General features: G+C 42.3%; 1 protein-coding gene across 1 annotated transcript in view; it reads left to right on the forward strand.

The window, feature by feature from the left end:
- Positions 1 to 16291, forward strand: part of DYNC2I1 (dynein 2 intermediate chain 1) — a 28082-nt gene extending 11791 nt beyond the window's left edge. The window contains exons 7-23 of the mRNA XM_072153973.1: positions 231 to 302; positions 613 to 814; positions 2697 to 2799; positions 3768 to 3897; positions 4097 to 4208; positions 5057 to 5145; positions 5284 to 5413; positions 6825 to 6997; positions 7763 to 7925; positions 8848 to 8955; positions 10065 to 10126; positions 11448 to 11499; positions 12894 to 12954; positions 13248 to 13347; positions 14364 to 14495; positions 14636 to 14859; positions 15984 to 16291. Coding sequence (XP_072010074.1) covers positions 231 to 302; positions 613 to 814; positions 2697 to 2799; positions 3768 to 3897; positions 4097 to 4208; positions 5057 to 5145; positions 5284 to 5413; positions 6825 to 6997; positions 7763 to 7925; positions 8848 to 8955; positions 10065 to 10126; positions 11448 to 11499; positions 12894 to 12954; positions 13248 to 13347; positions 14364 to 14495; positions 14636 to 14859; positions 15984 to 16155 — 2085 coding nt within the window. The 3' untranslated portion in view covers positions 16156 to 16291. The remainder of the gene's footprint in view (positions 1 to 230; positions 303 to 612; positions 815 to 2696; positions 2800 to 3767; positions 3898 to 4096; positions 4209 to 5056; positions 5146 to 5283; positions 5414 to 6824; positions 6998 to 7762; positions 7926 to 8847; positions 8956 to 10064; positions 10127 to 11447; positions 11500 to 12893; positions 12955 to 13247; positions 13348 to 14363; positions 14496 to 14635; positions 14860 to 15983) is intronic.
- The last annotated feature ends 7202 nt before the right edge of the window (positions 16292 to 23493 follow it).

Genomic DNA, 23493 nt, shown 5'->3' on the forward strand with positions numbered 1-23493 from the left:
AAGTCAGCTTGGAGGCGTCAAGGGGTTAAAGAATTTTTATCCGAGTTTAATATATTGATGACCTTGGGATAATTCACTAAAATTGGTGAGGGTCCCGATTGGAATATTATTATAAGCGACGTCATAACACATAAAAAAAATTTGGATTTTATCAGTTTTATTTGAAGTTCTGTATTGCAAAGAAAATTTTTTTTCTCCTTTTTGATCTCTGTTATAATTTTATTTTTAAGGAAATTGAGGAGACTCTATATAACACTGATACAGCAAACGATGAGTCCACAAACTATGAAGAGGATTTTGAAGTAAGTGGCCGAACTTTATTGTGGTTTCCAATTTTTTAGCACAGTGGCTCAGTAGTTAGCATTACAGCCTTGCAGCACTGTGAACCTCGGTTCAAGTCCCAGGGTCAACATCTGCAAAGAGTTTGTATGTTGTTACTCACTTTGCATGGGTTTCATCCGGGTCCTCTGGTTTCCTCTCACACTCCAAAACATACTGGTAAGGTTGATTAGATTGTGAGCCCATTGGGGACCGGGACTATTTTGGCAATCTGTACGCGCTATATAAATAAAGGAATAATTATTATTAAAAAGCTTTGATTTCATTCCTTAGGATTACGATGATGATTTTGAAGATGAGAGTGAAGAGGTTGACACTACAGACAAAACGCCAGAACCCAAAGCCTTCTCCAGGAGTGCTGAAGTGGAGGAGATTCAGAAGGCCATGCTCTTGGAGAATGAAAGTATCACCGCAGTCCCTGCTGCACACAGACACAAGGCATACGATCACCAGGATGAAGAATCACGCTCCGAAGGTTTTCACTTTCATTTTGTTTATTTTTTGCTTTTTTTTGTGTTACTTTGGGTAACTACAATTGTAAGGTGAGTTTAGTGTTATAGAAGCAAAAGAACTCCAGCCAAGAAAATCCATCCCTGCACCTATTTCCTGACTACAGCGTATGAAATTGAAGTGCAGAGTTTCAAAGGCACTCACTTCCCTGCGCTGATGAGACACCATCTTTACTACTAAATTTTTTCTCCTGATCCCAGAGCATATATATAGCCAGGAGGCGGCTCTGTTATCTTTATTATTTCATTGGGGGAGATTTATTACATGCCAGTGCATCGTGCACTGGCGTATGATGAAGTTCCTGCCCCTATAGTGCTAGTGGATATATCAAGATGTTCCGGTGCCCTGATGTGTTCAGCAGGGCAGCTGCACTGGCGTGCATATCTACAGCAGGTCCTGCCTAGTGAAGATTAGCATTGTTAACCAGCAGCTGTTCAGCCACTGGCCGCAACACCCCTTTGCACCCCTCCATATCCACTATGCATGGTGGTAGCATAAAAGAGAAAATAATCGCAATGCATGGCGGTTCACAAGGTGCTGCGATTAGTACAAGTCCTGATAAATCTCTGTCATTATAACAGTGTGGCAGGAGTGTGTTATCTGCATTAGTAGTTTTACCAGCATTTGGTGTGGATTTTAGCTTCATAATTCTTCAACTACAGCAGATGTCAGGAGAGATAAGAATTGGGTTTCAATCTGCCTAATCGTTTATTTTCTGAAATGAGTAAAGTCCCCACCAGAAGCGTCGCGGAGTTATGTTGACCCATAAAGGACACATGATGGTTAGGACACATGATGGTAAGCTGAACCTAAAAATAATGTGTATGAGGGAATCGGTAGACATCGCTGTCAGTGAACATGTATCTAAGGTGTATGTCCAGTTTTAGACCCTGTTTTGATGGTAGACATCTGATAATAGACCTGAGAAGCTGCTTTCATTACTTTCAGCAATATAAGGAGTTGCCATATATTCAATACGTGAATTCACATGTATCATATTTGTTGTAGAGGTGTTCCTATTCATCTGATGGGGCCTTGCAGTAATCTACCCATTCCAGTATATGGAACAGGTTATTAGCTACAGAAATTTCTTCAACCAATCTGCGGCTTGTTAAAGGGGTTTTATGGACTACTAATAGGATAGGTCATAAGTAGTTGATTGGTTGAAGCGCTCCCCACTGTTTCTGGCCCAATGCTACATTATGCATGGAGCTGTAAGCAAACCTCTCCAACCGATGGGACGGATTCTCTGTGGGCGCAGCTCATATTCACTTCTGTGAGACCTACTTTTGCATTACACACAATGGGGCTTATTTACTAAGGGTCCGCGGATCGCATTTCCGTTGGGTTTTCTGACGTTTTTGGGGATTGTGCCGCTGGGACAGGTATTTAGAAGGGGATTTTGGTGCACATAATCAAATTTTGGAGCAGCGGCGCCGGCTTTCATGCGACACAAATCGGGGGGCAGGCCACCGCACTAAGCGTGGGATTTAACTTTAAATTTGTGTCGCAAGACACTTACATACTCCGGGAGGAAGATGGTGAATTCCGGCTGACCTGAGCGAGGAAGCAACACATTCGGGAAATCGAGTGCACAATCTTATTGAATCATGGCACAGTGCATTGTCGGCAATGCACTATGCATTCGGGAACTCCTCCAGACCGAGTAAGTAAATGTGCCCCCATGTGTGATTATTTTCCATTATGATAAAGGCCAAAACTTGATTTTACTATGTCAAACATAGGGTATGAGGTCATTGTGATAAATGTATGTTTTGCCTTTATCTTACTGTTTACTCAATTGAATAGTCTTCTTGTTGTAACAATCTTTATTTCTGCATCTTTAGGGCGCAGTTCTACTCCAAGAAAAAGTGCTCAGCGAGGGGTATTCATAGATTTTGGAAATGCAAAACAGCGTCAAGTTAGTGGCCAGATCTCAACAAAGCAGAAGTATGTACATTTGGTTATTTACTATATTTAGAGAAAAATAGTGTGCTTGTTATCCTGCAGAAAAGAACATGTTAGAGGTTTTGAATCTTCTCCTTATTGTTGGCTCTAAGATGTCCTAGCAGGGTCACATTTGATGTGTACCTTCAAAGGACATCTACCAAAATTTTACTGATGATAGATGAGTCCTAATAAGAAATCGCCTATCTATTATGCGCTTCTGGTGGTGGGACAGGAGTGCTAGCACTACGGGAGGAATGCATAAATTAATTGATACGAGGCTCCCTGAGGCGTCCGGGAGATTGTGGCATATAGAATTAGAATTAAAACAAAAAAGTCTTGGGGAACGAACATCTTATTAGGACACATCTACCATCACTAAACTGATGATAGATGTCCCTTAATTTAATCTGTGGACAATAATTCCCTTTCTCAACACATTATTAGAACTCCCTAGTGTTCTTGGTTGCTTATATCTTTGCCCTTTAATGTAATGTAGGGTGATCCTAGATTATTTACTTGTTTACTAAATGCAAGTGCCTAGGAGAACAGGACACCTTTCTTCCCATTTCATGGTAACTAGCAGCAGAGTACACATGGTCCTTTCTGCTGTGTAGAAGCAGGACTTGTCATCCAATACAAAATCGATCATAAAGGATGTTTTTTTTATTATCAAACACACATAGTGTTGTGTTACTAGGACTATAAACTATTGGGTTCACATTTGATTATCAATGTATAGACACTGAAACATTGATTATCAATGTATAGCACATCTGATTCGTCCTAGCTAAGTTTCACCTCTGTATGTTATCTTTGCATGTGCATTGTCCTGAGGTCAGTTCACCTATCTGTCCCGGACACCAATAAGATAAGCTCTTTTAGGATCCTAAACCCTATCTTTTGACTGTTTAGATGCCCCAAGCCTATGGATGGGTTCCCTTACTTTGTATTTTAATATTTCATTTAAGGAAGCGCAGTTTGGAAATCCTCCGACTCGTCGACTTAGATTTTTCTTCTACTTTCTCTTTATTGGATCTTCCTCCTGTTAAGGAATATGAAATGTACATTAGGAATTTTGGAAAGACCAATACAAAGCAGGTGAGTAGTAGTAGGTGTAATGGGAACCTTGGATTACGAGCATAATTTGTTCTGGGACAGTGCTTGTATGAAATGTCCTTTCTAGAATTCCCTCTTTTACGTGACCTCTCGCCCCTTTTCCTAAAAAAAAAAAAAAAAAATCTTCTCTGCGGGTAGGGAAGCAGATTTCCCTCTCATCTCTCTCACCTTGTTATTGCAGGCATATGTCCAGTGCAATGAAGATGCCATTGACAGAGAACTACAAACTGAGGAAATAGAGCTGGAAGAAAAGTGGACGCAGCATCCAGGGGAAGGCGCTGTTGTGTGTGGAGGTGACCTAAATTGTATTATAAATGAATAAGGAATGTATCTAGTAGTAAGTTTTACTTATTTCGAGAACACAGTAAGTAAGTAAGGCCTTATTCACACTACTGTGTGCTCGTCTGGACCAGATCCGGGGTGTGGGGAAGGGAGGAGGGGTGAGCGCTCCTCACCCCTATCCTCTTCACTGAAAGTTGAGCGGCCAGGCCACAAATCCGACAATGTATAGGACATGTTCTATATTTTGCAATGCGGTCACACAGCTTGGTCACTGTGCGGTGAGACACTTTGTGCTCACTGCAGCCGGACTGGGGTGCCTTAAACTTCTGTTGAGGTTGTGATTTGGCCGCAATGTGTGAATGGGGCCTAAAGTAAACTAGGCATTATTTAGGAGATTGTGGATCAGGATTGATGAGTTTACGGTTAGGAATATGACTCTGCCTGCTGATGCCTGAACATGAGATGCCAAGTTATAAAAACTTTGGACATATCTTGGGGATGTGTAGAGGTGTAATCTGGCATCTGCATAGGTTTTCCATCATCCACTGCTCCTATTTGACAGTTCTCTTTGGAGAAAGTGTGTGGTATGTTGCTCACCACAGTGTTGGGTCCCAAGAACTCGTTCGATGTGTCGTATATTTTCTTTATGAACCGTGTACATGGATCATCACTCACAGCATCCTAGCCAATTGTAGTCAATTGTGATGCAGTGAATCCCTGCATATGTGCACTAGTTCTGTCCTGTACTGTAAGCATTTTTATGGGACCTCAGGCATATAATGTATGTAGCTTTGTATGGTCAAAACAACTAACAGATTTCCTTTAAACTCTTAAAAAAATGTTTTTATACAATTTGCAGGACAAAAAAATGATGCTGTGCCAGAGGTAGGTGCAGTAACCAGGGTGGACTCACAGCGACTCACCACATTCCTCCGTTCTGCTTGTCAGGTTGGTCTCAGACTTGCTGTCTGTTCAGCTTCTGCTGCATTTTTTTTCTTAAATCTGGTTTCTTTTACCTTTTTTAGATTATATTTGTAACCTTCAACCACCTAACAATTGTAATTGTTTGTATCTGACTATTTCTAGGTTGTAACTGTTCTGCTAGAAGAGAATCGAGCTGAGGCGCAATCTAATTACAAGGTTCAGTCTAAAGACCCCTGCCTGTCCTTCAGCGAGAATTGCTTCCACTTAAATACCAGCCTCCCCTTTCTGCAAGGTAGAAAATGTATTCTGATTGACACCCCCCTTTATTATATCCGCTTGAATAGTACAATGGGAGGAACAGCGGATCCATACCATGTATACACTGACACATATTACATATACATCCATGTGTAATGGTTCTTATTTGGCGACAAGCAAAGTGGGGGATGAAAGCCTAACGACACCTAGAAAGATTGATGTTTAATTAAAAAAATAGTCGTTATTACCTACAGAACAAAATTTTACTGCTGGATTGCTCAAAAACAAAGGCTAGGTGGTAAATGTATGATATTTGTGGACACCACCTCTAGAATCTGTGTCAAAGGGGGATCTTAGCATCTTCTGCAGAATCTTGACTAGATCAGTGGTATAACTTTATTCTATGTCTGAAGGGCAACAATGGACTATCTCCATTAGGCCCAATTCGCACCTATGTTCGCACTTAGCCTATTGACTTCTGTCACAAAAACGATAATGATGTAAGTCTAATGGATCCTTTAAAACGTCCATTGATTTAGTGGAGACAATGGGCATTTTATATGCAGTTATATAACTATTACAGTTTCTTCACACATTGCTGAAAAAACGCAGCTTGATATGGTAGAATTATAGTGTAGGGAACTGACATCACACACACAATGCATAAAAATTCTACATCTCCTTTCCGTGGTAAGTCTTCAACGGCAGCAAATAAATGACGAGGAACTTATTGCTGAGGATCAGTTTGGGGAAATCGACCTTTGCAATGCAAAAGTTGACCTCCAACAGCGGCAGAAATGCGCTAAGATTCACATTAGAAACAAGGGGATTTTGTCTGGTTTCTGTTGCTTGGGCAATGGCAGCAGGATTAGCGCTGGGGTAAATCCTGCAGCCATTCTGCAACGTGTACAGAGACCTTTAGGCTATCTGAAAACGTAGCATATGGGGTGTAGAAGTTACTACAGTGATAACCTTGCAACCATTCCGTGAACATCAGAAACAAGCCTAAATAATCTTTACGCCTCAATTTTGCTGTCGCTGTGGGGCAGAGCTTGACCTTTCTTTGCATTGCAAAAGTTGTATTCTGCAAGGGATCTGCTACAGATAAAGGACATGATGCGGATTATGACCCTGCTGCAGAAAGCCACTTCTGTTGCTGATTTTTTTTCTCCTAGAGTGTATATTTGATTTGGATAAGTCTCATGCACTATACTACCACTGTATTAGACTGCACATTTTCTATACAAAACAAATAAACTGTGTAAAATATGTGACATGTGTGATGTAGATATAATAATAATCTTTATTTATATAGCGGCATCAAATTCCGTTGAGCTTCACAGATAGAAGAGCAATGTTTGACAGAATGATCTATCTTTATAAACCCATAAGTCTTGGGATGAATCCATGATAACATAAACGCTATACTCTTTATGGCTTTCTAGGTCGTAGTGTATACCAGATGCAGTTTTCAGAGGCACAGAGACACCTGCTACTTACTGCGCATGGATTAGGCAACAGCCCTGAGTCTACCAGTCTCTGGGATAAGTACATCATCTGTGTATGGAATATATGGCAGCCCTCTACTCCTCAAAAAATCCTCACGTGCGAGTCTGAGGTAAGAAAACATTGTTGTTTTTGTCCCTGTAAGTTCTGTGTGTTTATTTTTCTCCTTTCACACAATATTTTATAATGGTAGAGAGTTTGTCCACATTACAGATTCCTTATTTTTCCCTGAACTAATCTCCGAGATTTCCCATCCAGAGACTTTGCGCCGGCGTATGATATAAGCCCCACCCTATAGCTGTACAAAATACATTAGTTTGGGCTTGAATTTTTGCACGCTATAGTGAGTGCACAGGCGCGGCCAGGATCACCCTGAGATGACCCTCTCTGCCACCAGGCAAGCCACCCTTCACAACCCTCCACGCCCACTTGGAAGTGTAAAGGAGGAAATTTGCAAGGAATTGCGATTATTTCTATGGAGCTGACGGAGATTGGTGAACACGGTGCTCTGCAATTTCTGCCATCTCCATTGAAATGTATGGAACAGAAGGGTCGTGCGCAGCTCTCTGCTTCATTACTCTCCCGGAGCCACGAGGGGTACGATTATGATACGTGGGACCCCATCGGACCCCTCTTTTTCGTGATCTGTGGGGGTCTCATCACTGAGACCCCCACAGGTCTCATCACTGAGACCCCCACAAGTTAGGCCCTATCCTTTAAGCACAAGAAAACTTGCATGCAAGCACTGTTAAATGTCCCCATTGTCTCTATTCAGCTTCAGATATGCAAGTCTTTGTAACTCGCCACTGAATCAGGCTTAGCTTTTCATATATTATTGTCTACATTTTCTTAGATAGACTTGTTGGAATTTTTATAGGTCAGATGTTGCTGTTTCAGCCCGGGGAAGGCATCTCTGGTCTTTGCGGGTACAATGGACGGTTCTGTCTTGGTATGGGATTTACGGGAGGACTCCAGCATGCATCAGACTAGGAGGCTAGAAGACAACAATTGGACCTTTAGATCTGCTACTTTTTCTACAGGTTAGTACTCTAAGTATTTTATAGCTGACTGCCTTAAAGGGGACCTGTAGGCAGAAATTGACCTATTAAACCACTACCAGTATGTTGCAGCTAAGCACCTTTTAGATCGTGTTTTATTTCTGACCCATTGCAGTGGCATCATCCACAAAATCAACTTAGAAGTGAGATGTAAATTGGTAAAATTGGTAAAGCTGTAATTGATGGTCACTGCATTAATGGTTGAGGCATCACTAAACAGATGTGCCTAAATCTGATGCATAATGTCAATCACAGAGGAGGAGGCGTTCAGAGCTGTCCACCTTGACTTTAGTGTTAAACTCTCCGCCTCCTTGACGTTTTATACAAACAATTTACTCTCAAATTTCACTTCAAATTTGATTTTCTGGATGATGCCACCACCAAAGTCCATGAAAGAAACAGAAACTAGAAGGTGTCACAGCGCTTGACAATATACTGGAAAATTGCTGATGACAGTTTCCCTTTAAATAAACCATGTTGATATCATATCAATAATCCAAAGTTTTCACTGCCATCTCTGTTTCCCTGGCAGTTGGCACAAAAAATTCAGTTTTTAGCTCCAAGTAACTCTTCCTAACCCCCTGTACACATGCACGCTTGGAGTGATTAAGTGTTCATGGGTGGAGAGAATAACGCTCCTGTTCCTCTCTGGAAGTAGTTTATGTCCTGAAGACAAATCCATCTCGCCTGATTCTTATATCCTCTAATGTCAGTATCCAATAACTGGTTGGCTGGTCATTCCCATGTTATTATGAATGCATTATGTAAAATGATTCTACATGTCCTTTATACTCTTCTTGTAGGGGAGACCATAAGCTTTTATGCATTATATGCCCCCTGTTATTAGTAAGCTGTTCAGTACTCTCATATTATTGTATAATACTTATATATCTGTTCTTTGCAGATGGAATATTTAGTCAAGTGAGTCACACGCGTTCAGTGAAGGCCATTGAACCCGTCCCTAGTACAGAGACCATGAATCCTGGGATTTCTTCTTTGTCTTCCCCTGAAGGTACAGTTTCATCTTGCAGTCTTCATCTGAATAAAAAGAATTGTGTTGAAATGTTGTGCTTTAATGTTAAAGGGGTCTTTCCAATTTCGAAGTTATCCCGTCTCCTGTGTATTGGGGATAACATTCAAAGTTGGAACACCCTGAAAAAATTGTAAAAAAACAAAACATACCGTATATGGTCGAGAATAAGCTGAGGTACCTAATTTTAACACAGCTAGCCAGCCTCTGCCCCCCCCAGTATATAGCCTGCCAGCCTCTGCCCCCCCAGTATAAAGCCTGCCAGCCCCTGCCCCCAGTGTCTATGGCTGTCCAGCCCCTGCCCCGAGTATGCCAAGCCTTAAATAAAAAATTAACACTATACTCGCCTTTCCGACGCCTTGCGCAGGTCTTCTTCTTGCTTCAGATGCTCCAGTGCCTCTGGGTCCTTTGTGTCCTCTTTGGGTCATTCAGCTTCTCTTCGGGTCCACTGCACACAGAATGACGTCAGCCGCTTGCCAGTGTCATTGTTTGTGTGCCGCTGGCATTGCGTGGTGACCCAAAGAGGAGCCGGAGGACCTGAAGAGGCATTGGAGCATCCAAAGCAAGAAGAGGACCTGCGCTCCTCACCCCTCTCCATTAAGGTTTCCTTTTTAAAGGTTAATACAGTTCCAGTGCTGCAGTTCTGCCAACCTACAGGAAATCCTTGTATCATACTTCTGAATAATTCAAGGACTCCATGCTATGCATGGTGTGCAATCTGTGAAATCGAACCAATGTATGGGCCAGTTTTCATGAGTGGGCTAAGCTGGATACTCGCCTACCTCAGATCTCCAACAGTGGGTTCCCATTCTTATCATTGGTGTCCCAGCTGTCGAACCATCACCAATCAGCGTGGTGTGCACAGGGGTGGATAACTTTCAAAGTTGGTACAACCCCTTTAAACTACACCAGATTTATCATTTTATGTTTAAGTTTGCCCTTTTATTAAGTTTGCCACACATTTTTTTTTATCAAGAGCAAGATCTTTATCATTCCTGCCTTTATCTTTCCATTTGTCTTATTTGCAAAGTGTTTTCCCTTTGTGATATCTGCTTACATTTGATGTGAATATTTTTATCATTCTTTTTCAGAGATGTCAGGTTTGTCATTTCAAGTGGCTTCTCTAGATGAAAGCGGGCAACTTATTTTATGGGTAAGTAAATCGAAAAAGCCATCTGAAAAAAAACTTTCAGATATTGCTGATCTACTTTTTATGCGGTCCCCTTGATGTTCCTTTTGATTTCCTAAAATGTTTCATCTACTATGTCTGGTAGCGGTCGTATTCCCTGATCAGTAGTACAGCCCAGTTTTCCTGATCGTGGGGCACATAAGCGGTGGCATTGTACTAGCCAGACCCAAGAAGCAGCTTCTTCTTATAAAACAATCTAATAAGCTATCTCCGACCCAGTCCCATAGACAGTAAATGCACATATGTGGCCATAACTTTATTCATTCTGGAATTTAATGTAGCGGAAACTTGGCAGAATGAACATAACACAATGTACATATTTTATACCTACTGCACCTATTCTTTGCAGTGCAACCTCTCCTCTGATTCTCTTCCTTTCTACTTTGCTATTAATCCCATAATGTTTCAGCACAGCTTGACATGTACATTTAGAGACAAGAGCATCTGTGCTAGCTGGGAGTGCACTGTGATTTCCTTCTCCATCAATATTCTCTATACCATAAATATACAGTCAGGGAGGCTCCTAATCTATAACTGTGTTTTAGGAACCTCTCTAATTATTATTCGTAACTGTAGATTTGGCTTGGACCAATCCATCATTCAGGAGTTTCTTGTGCATGTAATAGGGAACACATAGGGGCACTTTTACTTACCCGGTCCGGATGAGATCCCAAAGTGCATTGTCCTACGATAATGCACTGTGGAGCCATTCACTTACATCGTGCGCCCGACTTGCTGAATGCGTCACTTCCCTGATTAGGTCCGCCGGAGTTCACCATCTTCCTCCCGATGCATGTAAGTGCTTGGTGACACAATTTATAAGTTAAATCCCGCGGTTTGTCCGAATCCGTCGGATCGTCCGACGGCCCGCCCCCCCCGACTTGTGTCGCATGAAAGCCGGCGCGATTGCGCCAAAATCTGGTTGCGTGCGACACAATACCCTTTTAAATGCGGCGCTAATCCGAAATCGGCTGAATATCCGACATTTGTGTGGTCCACAGACCCTAAGTAAATGAGCCCCATAGAGTAAAATTTAGAAATCATGTCACCATGGGCAAGTTAACAAATACTCTAGCCTAAGTTAAGCAGAAATAAATGGGAGAGACTGTTTTTGGGGCAGTATGGAGATCCTTCATAGGGGGTGCAACCTGGAACAAGTTGTATCTGCTTTCTACTCACACTATGCTTAAAATTACTTAGCCCCTCTATACAAAGATAGTGTCTTTGCTTTTCATGTAAAAATGTTATATTAATGTTACATTACTTTTATTGTTTGTGACCGCAGGTCGTGGTAGAGCTAAGAAAAGTTGACCTTGCCGGCTCTCAAAGTGACTTGGGTAAGTTACTAAATTATTAGAGTTGGGCCTAGTTCACACTTTCCATCACAATCTCCATTTAAAGGAAACCTACCACTGGTAATGGTAGGTATTAGCTGTAAACACCGGGCACCAGCTCAGGGTGAGCTGGTGCCGGAGCTTACCTTTGATAGTGTTTACCTTTGCTAGCAGCTTCGGCGCTGCGCGCGGCCGTGTGTTTAAATGCGATATAGCGGTTTTAAAACACTAGCAAAGGTAAGCTCCGGCACCAGCTCATCCTGAGCTGGTGCCCGGTGTTTACAGCTAATACCTACCATTAGCAGTGGTAGGTTTCCTTTAAAGGGAAGCTGTCATCAGGGTTTGACATTTCTGCCTGATGATGGTCCTTTTCTATCATGAGTGCAATACAGGCGGTCCCCTACTTAAGGACACCCGACTTACAGACAACCCATAGTTACAGACGGACCCCTCTGCCCACTGTGACCTCTGGTGAAGCTCTCTGGATGCTTTACTATAGTCCCAGACTGCAATGATCAGCTGTAAGATGTCTGTAATGAAGCTTTATTGATAATTCTTGGTCCAATTACACCAAAAATTTTGAAACTCCAATTGTCACTGGGGCAAAAGAAAAAAAATTGTCTAGAACTTCCATTATAAAATATACAGTTTCGACTTACATACAAATTCAACTTAAGAACAAACCTCCAGACCCTATCTTGTATGTAACCCGGGGACTGCCTGTACTGCGTTTTGTAATCAATCTTTCAATGCACCAAGTCATTCTCCATCATCCTTGCTTCCACATGCCTATGTGAGCTGACAGCTGCAAAAAAATCTCCTGCAGACATGAGGGAGGGGGGATGATGGAAGATGCCTTGATTATTTTTTTTTGTCCCAGTGGCAATTAGAGTTTCAAAATTTTTAGCTGTAAGGGGAACAAGGATTATCAATAAAGCTTCATTACAGACACTTTTAAGCCAATTTTTACAATCTAGGAATATAGTAAAGCATCCAGAGAGCTTACCAGTGGGCAGAGGGGGTCCGTCTTTAACTAGGGGTCGTCTGTACGTCAGGTGTCCTTAAGTAGGGAACCACCTGTACTACCCTTATGATATGAAAGGCTATTGGAGCCTGTCATCTTGTAGAAATGTCAAATCCTGATGACAGATTCCGTTTAAGGAGGCCGTAATGGAAACTAAGAATGTAAGGTGAATGGGATGGTCTTCTATTCCCCCATAGACTGTAATGGACCTTTGTTTATCTTTTGTTACACATTTGTTATTAATGCATGAAAAAAACAGAATTTCTGTAAATGGTCAAGTGTGAAGTTAGCCATACATTTTTTTTTCTACATTTTTTGTGATTCTACATTTTCTGTGTATTCTGTGATACTGAATATGTACCTGTGTGTCTAGGTTTAATCCCTGGAGGGAAAGTCAAGCTCATACACAGCTCATCTATACACCTCGGTGACAGGTAAGTGTCCTCCTCTGTATTCTATTCTAATGTATGAAGGGGTTAGGAGACATCATCCACCCAACTGTGAATTTGCTTCTTCCCATAAGGCCAAGTCAGGTCTAGATAACAGTGTATTTTACTGTCTCTATCAAATCTTCCTTCTCTATGGCAGGGGTAAGGTTTTGTGGTGTTCCCTATATTCTATGCAAGTGTAAGGATTCTTCCATTTATTTGTCATTTTTTTGTATTATTTATTTTGCAAAAGTATCACAAGCCGTTCTTCTTTACACGTTTGTCATTTTGTTTTCTAGATTCTTTCACAAAGATGTTCTAATGCTGGGGAGCCCACAGACTCTGAACATCAAGTTTCTTCCTGGGGACTTCAATCATTTTGTGATTGGGACTGATATTGTGAGTTACAGAATATTTGCAGATTTGATGGAATGTCTAGTCTTCATATAATGTTAAAGGGGTAGACCACAAATACTAAAGTTTTCCAGTCAAGTACAATCCCCTAATCGTGTCACCGATATTGGGCTTACCCTTGTAAAATACACCTTGTACCTGTACGAGCTGTACGTGACCCTTCGGTGATAGCTTTTGGTACTTTTGGTGATATCCAGTGTCCTATGGCACATCAGGGGGTAAAGCTGTAACCTGTACTTAATACTTTATCCACACCTTCTCCCTGAACACTACTTCCATGTCACTGGTTGGAAGTGGTGCCAATGATCTCCTCCAACCAGTGTCATGGCGGTGGTGTTGACAGGAGAGGCGTGATCGTGAGTCGGCATTCAACACCCTGACCCGCTGAAAGTGCCACAGGACACTGGACGTCATTAGCAGGGGGCCATTTGACCCGCAAATTATAAAGACATAAGTGGAAAGTTTACCAGGGTAGATAAGGTATAGATTACCCTATTAGGAGGTTGTTCTTACCCTGATAAACTTTGGTAATTGTGGCCAACCCCTTTGATAATAATTCTCTGGCTTGGACAAGTGTGTGCAGTGTGAAGGGTCCCTTGAGAGTTATCGGATCACAAGTGTCTCCAGGCTGCTACCCCCAGCAATTACCTGTTTTCATTGTTGAACCCTGGAAGCAAGTGTTAAGTTTCCCACCAGTGCCACTACAGGGAATGTTAGGCATTGCACATTGTCCATTTAAATTATTATATTGTCTTAGTCACAATAAGTCAAGATATACCAACATTTGGATGCCATATAAATACCAGCTTTCCCCTGCAGGGGGCAGCATATGATCCTCTGATTGCCCCTGAGTTCCTGTTTAGTGACCATGATTGTCTCCATTGATTCTGTACACATTATCAAATATTCTGTTGCATTTGTTATTGTGATATTTATTTTCTTTCATTTGATTTATTGTACATTTGTCGGTTCTTTTATAACTTCCTATGCATTTTTTATAGGGTTTAGTAACTCATGGTACACGTTATGGACTGATTGAACCCCCCATGCAGTACACATCTATGCACAGCAAGCTCCGGCCATCACAGGTCACAGCCATTGATTTTTCACCATGTGGTGCAGCTGCATTTTTGGTATGTATGTACCATGTGACATACCCTGACCTCATGTTCATGTCCCATATATAAACAGAGCCCAAAACATGAGATAAGGATGCTGTCTATGTCATTGTATAACATAAATAATAATTTTTCTCTATGCTTTCCTTCTTCAGGCAGGATGCTCGGATGGCTCCATACGGTTACACACAATGAGCACAGAGTTCCCGGCCCAGCAGTGGAATGACAGCACTAATGGCCAATCTATTACCGCCCTACAATGGTCCTTCACCAGGCCTACCGTCTTTTTCGTCCTAGATGCAGCATCTTCCATCTACATATGGGATTTGTCACAGAATGATTTGCATCCAATAGCCAAGGAATCCATTATGCCTGACCCGTAAGTAAACATCAGGTTACATCAAAGCTAGAAAAAAAAATGTAGACATAAAGAAGCAAATAAAAGATGCAGTTTGTTTTCTTCTGACTGAGTAACGTCTGGGGACTTTGCCGTAGGGTGTCACTATGTGTCAGAGTGATGACGATGGTGATACAATGTCTGGAAAGAGATGTGTATAATACAGCAAGTCATATGGACATGTCTGCGAATACTCTGCCCCTAACATACCCCACCATGATCTGCAGGATTAGTACCTCCACTTACATTGTTTTGCTCATGGGAGAATATGTGGATAAAAGGCGTATTTTCAGAATATGCTATATCATTAGTTAAAGCACATCTTACGGACCCTTGCTGATCTGAAGAATGAAGGGACAAAGGACCCTTCCTCACGGTTTTCTAGATCTCTGGATTCATGATCCAGCAGCGGGCACTCTGGTAAATCTTCCCGATATGTTTAGAGATTTGTGCATAATGGGCCACAAAATGATAATGACCTGCTCTTTATTCCTGGTTCGGCCCTGTGCTTGTAGGATTTACAGGAATGAACCTTGAATTGCTAAACTGAGCGGACTTGCTGAGTTCAGGTCAGTGATTCTGGGTTCGGTCCGGTAAATCTTGAAAGTGCACAGAGCGAGTTTGTTGTAACAAAGACTCTTCTTGTTAACCAGCCTAAAGATATTATTCAGGTGCCGGGGCTGCTACAAGGGGTTTTTATATGTTTGTCGGTAAAGTTTATTTTTGTGAAGTGTTTGAAAAGTTAGTGACTAGCGACAAGCTACCTGTAAGAATTCGAGTGGGGCAGCTTGGAATTTAAAATACCCGTCCAGGTTCAGTTACTGAACCCCAACCTTTAGTACCCGCTATTGGTTCTGGCACCATTCACAGGAATAAGTTGTTTAAATGGTGTTGGCAAAATTCGCTCATAGGGAAATGAAGATTTTAAAGATGAGGGGGGTTGACCCGAACCCTTACCAAAACTTCTACTTCAGTGTTGGGTCTCGGAGAACCGAACTCGCAAAAATTGGCTACAAACCTGAACATTTGGGTCCGCTCAAGACTGATTGTGACTAATAGCCTCATGGTCTGGTAATGTAACACCTTATTCTTCCTGATCTCCCCAGGGTGCTGAGTTTGGCGGTTTTCGGAGAACCAGAAAAGAACAATAATCTCATGGCTCTGGCTTTGGGCAAAGCCTCTGGGAAGGTGGAGATCCAGTATATTAAGAAGAAAATGTCCAGGAGTCAGCCAGAGGAGCTGGAGACATTACATCTGATTTTACAGGAGATTTTATAGCGATCTGTGGTTATGTCACTGATGTTACTATTCACGTCTTGTACAGTTTTGTACGTACAGAAAACACATTCTATTCTGTCATTCAGCGTTATTTATTCTGTGTTTTTCAGAAATATATATTTTTGTATTAAGTAAATTCTATTGGTTTTTGCACGTAGAATATTTAATGATTATGTATTTGTATACAGACTTTTAGACACACCATATTTTTACACAAACACACACACACAGATATATTATATATATTTATATATTATAATATAATTTTTTTTCCCCCCTCCACTAGCCTAAAAGCCCACCACTTGCTTCCATGATTATTAAAAATATCCATTCTAACTTTGGATCTTAGAAGGATTGCTGAATATTTTAATGAGTAAAATGGAAAATCATAACCATCCAGTTTTTGTAATTACAAATTACAAATTCAACTTAAGAACAAACCTCCGGACCCTTTCTTGTACGTAACCCGGGGACTGCCTGTACATGTCTAAAAGAGGATATGTTGTTGTAACTAGAATTCCCATCTACAGAGATGGATACAAGCTTTGGAACCACCACAGACCTCAAATGAATGGAGCGGCAGGTCTGTCTCTGGCACTTTCAGTAACAGCAGAGTGTTGTGTCCAAAGTATTATATATTTCAGACTATAAGGCGCACCAGATTATAAGGCGCACCATCAATAAATGCCTGCTAATAAGTTTAGGTTCATATATAAGGCATACCCGATTATGATGCGCACCTGATTATAAGGATGAATGACCAGCAGGTGGCAGACCTGTGCACAGTTTATGGCAGCTGTTGTCTGTAAGTACGGTTCATATATAAGGCACACTGGACTATAAGGCGCACCTTTGATTTCTGAGAAGATCTAAAGATTTTTTGTGTGCCTTATCGTCCGAAAAATACGGTACCTCTTTAATATATGTGCTTGTACCTATTCACCTATACAGGTAAAATAACAGGCGAAGTAGGGTGCGAATAGGTGTAAGATGCTGGAATCTCCATATGGTCTTGTATGACCAGAATGTTGTTGGATGAGTCTCTGTGGTTGATTCTGGTATCGTGTCAATATCCAACCTGGTTTGGGACCCAGGTGATGCAGCAAGTGACGATGAATTGTTTTATTTGGTGGTCTACGAGTTCCCTTCTTCAGGTCCGACAAAGTATATATGGGTGTCCAGATGTAGGTGGGAATAGCCTTCAGGGGACTGGGTGTCAGGTGTTCTTATGATGAGCAGCATTTCCTCTCACACGTTGTGTTCACCACTTCCATTCTTTCTTTCATTCATTTCATTACTTGTATCTTGTAGAAAACAGTTGCAGTTGACGTTAAATTTAGTGCAATTATTTAGTCCGGTCTTTAGTTTTTTTTTTTAAAGGGAACCTACCACCACAAATCTACCTATAAAGGTAGATTGGGTGGTAGGTGGATCAATGGGACGTGAGGATAGCCCTTTTAAGGGCTAATCCTCACGTCCCCGCACTTTTTTGATAACTTTTATTAGATATATATTCAAATTTACTTATGCGGCTACTGGGGCGTGGAGTAGCCGCATCTGAGGTTACACGAGGCGGCTACTCCACGCCCCGGTAGCCTCTTTTCCCCTCCTACTCACCCATCTTCGGCGCATGCGCAGAAGAGCAGGCCCACGCCTGTTTCGGAGCAGTGACCGCGCAGGCGCGGGCCTGCTCTTCTGCGCATGCGCAGACGGCAGGATTGCGTAGCTGCGCGCCGAAGATGGGTGAGTAGGAGGGGAAAAGAGGCTACCACGCCCCAGTAGCCGCATAAGTAAATTTGAATATATATCTAATAAACGTTATAAAAAAAGTGCGGGGACGTGAGGATTAGCCCTTAAAAGGGCTATCCTCACGTCCCATTGATCCACCTACCACCCAATCTACCTTTATAGGTAGATTTGTGGTGGTAGGTTCCCTTTAAAACTAATAGCCATGCAGTTTTGAATGCATTCCAGCAGATGGCAGCATTTCCCCTCTGATCCTATAAATAACAAGGAATGTAAATGGAGTGGCGGGATTAGCAGTAGCGGAGACATGAACGACTATAACCCGGCCGTATTATGTCACATTTATAACTAACTATAAAGTATAAAACCCAAACCACATGTACGTGTCTGTCTATTATTAATTTGATTTGTTGTAGTCAAAAGAGATTCATTCTCATTAGTTACAATATTTTATTGATCACTTTAGTGTGAATTGTCTACTGCATATAATGCACTGCATGAACATCCCCCCCAGTATTTTTTAAGGGGATTCGGTCACCCAATTTTTACCCTTTTCACTACCAACCCCCTCTTTTATGTACAGTCTCATCCATTTACCAATTAAAAAAAAATCTCCTCCAAAGTCATGTAAAAATGAGCAGAGAAGGGGCAGTTTTTATCTGATTGGAGTTAAGTTTGGGGCTGCAAGGGAAGTGTCACTTCAGATGTCCCAATCTTCAGTTCTATAAGACCTAGATACATGCTTTGGTGTCATTTTAAAGAGAAGATTCTGTGTGTGAGCTACTCTAAGTATCAGGAAAGTAGCCATTATTACTGACAACATCATCTAAAATAGGATAAAATATTGATCCATCTGGCAGCCGGCACACACTCGGCTGATGACATAATATTGGGTGTTAATGTGTTCACACATTGCAGTTAACTATTATTGTGAAGCACAATTCAACCAGAACAGGGCTTGGATCATTTCTATACACCGTTCCCAGCAGCTGGGAGATGATATGCTGTATACTGGCCGGGACTACTACTTAGATGCTGAATGGCCGCCTGTACAGCAACAGAGATGGATTTATTAGTAATATTACAGTAGCTGCACATATTACACCTATTCAAATAGGTAGCCTGCATTTAGATCTGCATTGAATCATGTTCTGAAGATCCAGTGGGCCTAAAAATCTATTCCTCTAGTGGGCCCCATTGTACTCCCATCTATATTTTATCTATATTCTATCTTTATTTTTTAAAGTGGCTACCAGGGATGGGGGGTTTATAAATATAGAGTCTGGTGGGATATTAATATAACCCGCAAGCTATACCCACCCATTCCAGTTCTGTGTGGGGCGTCCACCATCAGGAAGACGATTTACAAAAAAGGTCTATATGACCTCACTGAGACCCATTCGTCCACCATCAGACACTGCTGGTCTCTTTCTATACAGAGTCTTAGCTGTAATGGCACATTGACATGTGCACACCCGCTGCCGCAGTAAAGTTGCAGGCTGCAGCAGTTTCAACAGTGGATTAAGGTAGGTGGAGGCCCCCTGGGCCCAAAATCTGGTGGGGGTCCTCAGTGAATGTAGCCCAGACAGTGGTGCACGTTACTATTCTAAATTATCATTAATATTTAACATTTTCTCCTCCTTATACATTAGCCTAGCAGCTGGCCCGGCAGGCACAGTGGCAGTAGTACTGACTACTAGTCCTAGTCGCCAGTCCCAAGGGCCACTGCTTCCCTGAGAGTTCGCTCTGAGTGGTCAATGAGGAAGTAAATATAATACTGATGGGTTCAGACTTTGCTGGCAACCAGTTCAGCCAACCAGTGTTAGGTACTGAGGAGGAGGGGGGATGGGGGTCAGGTGTCACTGCATGCAACACAGCTCCTGAAAAGCATGATGCTGCAGAATAGGCAGGCGCATGTGTGCCGTGTTTGCTTCGCTGCTCAGCATCTTTTCCAGAGATAGACACCGGTGAGATGACTGTCCGACATCGCTGGTGGGAGCCCCGGGGCGTGCCCCTGGAGTTCCCCCTATAATCCAGGCCTTGGTCACACTGTGATGTGCTGGGAGAGCAGGGGGGATGAGGAGACCAGTGTAACAACCTGTGAAACTGCAAATTGGATGGGCTCTAGTAACAACCCCCAGAGCCCTTCTGGCTCATCCACCAAAAAAAGATGAGAATACATAACAACTACCAAACAACTTAATAAAAATAAAAAGTACTTAAAGGGGTATTCCCATCTGGGCATTTAAATTTAATTCATTTACCACATGTAAACGTTTCTGCAATTGGATGTTATTTTAAAAAAAAGTTCCTATGTGAAGATAATTTCTCATACATGTAGCCATGTTGTCCCTTAGAAACGAGATGGCTTTCTCGGATACGACCACCTCACATTTTGGCAGCGGTGGCCAGACTTGCGCAATTGAGCTCTGCCTGACCACCTGGATTCAGCGATCATTACCACAGGACGGCTGTAGTGTTATGCAGTAACTCCCGGACATTTTATATACAGAAACTTTGTTTCCTTGTGCAATTCCTCCAGCAGAGGTGGCCGAAGTGCAGCATGACCAAGTTCTTACATGCACCAGGAACTCTGCACATGCAGGATATCGGGCGCACGATCTTAGTGAATGGCGGCACAGTGCATTACGGTCGGACAATGCACTTTCAGGGAACCTCGCTGGACCAGGTAAGTAAATGTGCCCCAATATGTATAATCACAAGCAAGTACCCAGGCAATGTTATGTCCAAAGGGCCTAAAGGGGGTGAAGTTCTGTGAGAGCAGGGGGGAGGGGGAGACCGTGTAACAACCTGTGAAACTGCAAATTGGATGGTCTTTGGTACCCCCGAGAGCCCTTCTTTCTCATTAGTATCATTTTAAAAGTTGATTTTTAGAAGGAAGGAGGCCATGGATAACAAATATAAGAACTTTATCATAGTCGCAGTGTCTGGATCTATGAGTGATGTCCCTGGTTTATCATGATGGATTGTGATGGTAGATTTCCTTTCAGTATTTGTTTCTTGGAGTATCCCTTTAGTCAGACCTGACTGACACGTCACCTAGATTGTAAATTAATCCTATACATTGTTTCTAACCTCCCTTTCATCTCCAAACTCCTGGAACGCCTGGTCTATTCTCGACTCACCCGCTATCTCTCAGCTAACTCCCTCCTTGACCCCCTGCAATCTGGTTTCCGCTCTATGTATTCCACTGAAACTGCTCTTTCTAAAGTCTCCAATGATCTCCTCACTACTTAATCCAAAGGTGACTATTCTCTCCTTGTTCTTCTGGATCTCTCGGCAGCATTTGATACTGTGGACCACCAGCATCTCCTCAGGAGGCTTCACTCCATTGGCCTAAAGGACACTGCACTCTCTTGGTTTTCCTCCTATCTCTCTGACCGCACTTTTAGTGTCTCCTTTTCTGGATCTTTCTCTTCTTCTGTTCCTCTCTGTCGGGGTTCCTCAGGGCTCAGTCCTAGGTCCGTCCTCTTCTCTTCTCCCTCTATACTGCCCCCATTGGACAAACTATCAGCAGATTTGGTTTCCAGTATCATCTTTATGCTGATGACACCCGGCTATATACCTCAGCACGTAACATCACCCCTGCCTTAATCCAGAACACTAGTGACTGTCTCTCTGCTGTCTCTGACATCATGTCCTCTCTCTTCTTGAAACTTAATCTTTCTAAGACTGAACTACTTATCTTTCCACCACCTACTAACCAACCCAACCATGACCTCTCCATCTCGGTCTGTGGGATCACTACAGCACCGAGGCAGCAGGCCCGCTGTCTTGGGGTTGTGCTGGATGCTGACCTCTCATCCTCATAGACTGTAAGCTCTTGTGTCACCCCTCATCCTCATAGACTGTAAGCTCTTGTGTCACCCCCTCATCCTCATAGACTGTAAGCTCTTGTGTCGCCCCCTCATCCTCATAGACTGTAAGCTCTTATGTCACCCCCTCATCCTCATAGACTGTAAGCTCTTATGTCACCCCCTCATCCTCATAGACTGTAAGCTCTTATGTCACCCCCTCATCCTCATAGACTGTAAGCTCTTATGTCACCCCCTCATCCTCATAGACTGTAAGCTCTTGTGTCACCCCTCATCCTCATAGACTGTAAGCTCTTGTGTCATCCCCTCATCCTCATAGACTGTAAGCTCTTGTGTCATCCCCTCATCCTCATAGACTGTAAGCTCTTATGTCACCCCCTCATCCTCATAGACTGTAAGCTCTTGTGTCACCCCTCATCCTCATAGACTGTAAGCTCTTATGTCACCCCCTCATCCTCATAGACTGTAAGCTCTTGTGTCATCCCCTCATCCTCATAGACTGTAAGCTCTTAGGTAACCCCTCATACTCATAGTCTGTAAGCTCTTGTGTCACCCCCTCATCCTCATAGACTGTAAGCTCTTGTGTCACCCCCTCATCCTCATAGACTGTAAGCTCTTGTGAAACCCCCTCATAGACTGTAAGCTCTTGTGTCACCCCCTCATCCTCATAGACTGTAAGCTCTTGTGTCACCCCCTCATAGACTGTAAGCTCTTGTGTCACCCCCTCATCCTCACAGACTGTAAGCTGTAAGCTGTAAGACTGTAAGACTCCTATTGTTCCATATGACTGTTTGTACTCTGTAGCTTATTATTATATTTGTATATGTCCCCTATGATTTGTAAAGTGCTATTATTATTATTATTATTATTATGTTTCTCACAAATTCAGCAAAGCAATGAAAACTAAAAGCTAACTCCTGTGACCCGCCGTATAAAGTACATTGTATCATTGTACAGCGTCTCTATAAGTGTCCTCCTTTCACTCTTTAGTCTCGTGGAAAGATCTGGGAAGAGAATAACACACACTTACCTACCTTAGCATTTAATATTATGTGACTTTTATGTTACGGTCTAGCGCTATTAGCTCCTACACCACAACTCCACATCTGAATGGGAAGTGTCACTTGCCTGGAGATAACGAATGAAGATGAAGGCCTCCAATTTTATCATCAATAACCTCATGTAAGTGGTTGTAAATACAGTGTGAGAAATGACAGTGTAGGCAGGACTGATGCCGTACTTTGTAATTACCTCAATTGTCAAGATCCGTGTAAAATATTGAACTAACGCGGAGCTTTGTCAAGCTGTTCTGTATGTGTCACTTGGGTAAAATTCATCATTTATCAACATTCTGGCAAAACAAATTGGATTTGATGAATTTAGAATTTTAATAGTCGCTCATAAAGAGCAATATATTCCAGGCAAGTCATTGCCGGTATGTTCGGAGATATATGAAAATGGGCTCATTATGGTAATGGAGGCAGCGCTGACGCCAAGTGTATGGAAATTTTAGGATTTGATCATAATTAAAGCGTCAGGGAGGTGAGGCGGCTGTATCAAAGCCAACACAATATTTTCTAATTGGATACATTATATCCCATGAAGGAGTGGACATCTTCATCACTTTCTCTTTGCCTATGGAAGATTAGATGGGAGATATATTTGTTTCCGTTATTCCTGAGAAGTGGCTTCCTCTGCGTTTTTTTCGTTTTTCGTGTTTACATTTTTGGCTCCCATCTTCAAAAATCCATAACTT

Source organism: Engystomops pustulosus, chromosome 5 (assembly GCF_040894005.1).
Source record: "Engystomops pustulosus chromosome 5, aEngPut4.maternal, whole genome shotgun sequence".
NCBI lineage: Eukaryota > Metazoa > Chordata > Amphibia > Anura > Leptodactylidae > Engystomops > Engystomops pustulosus.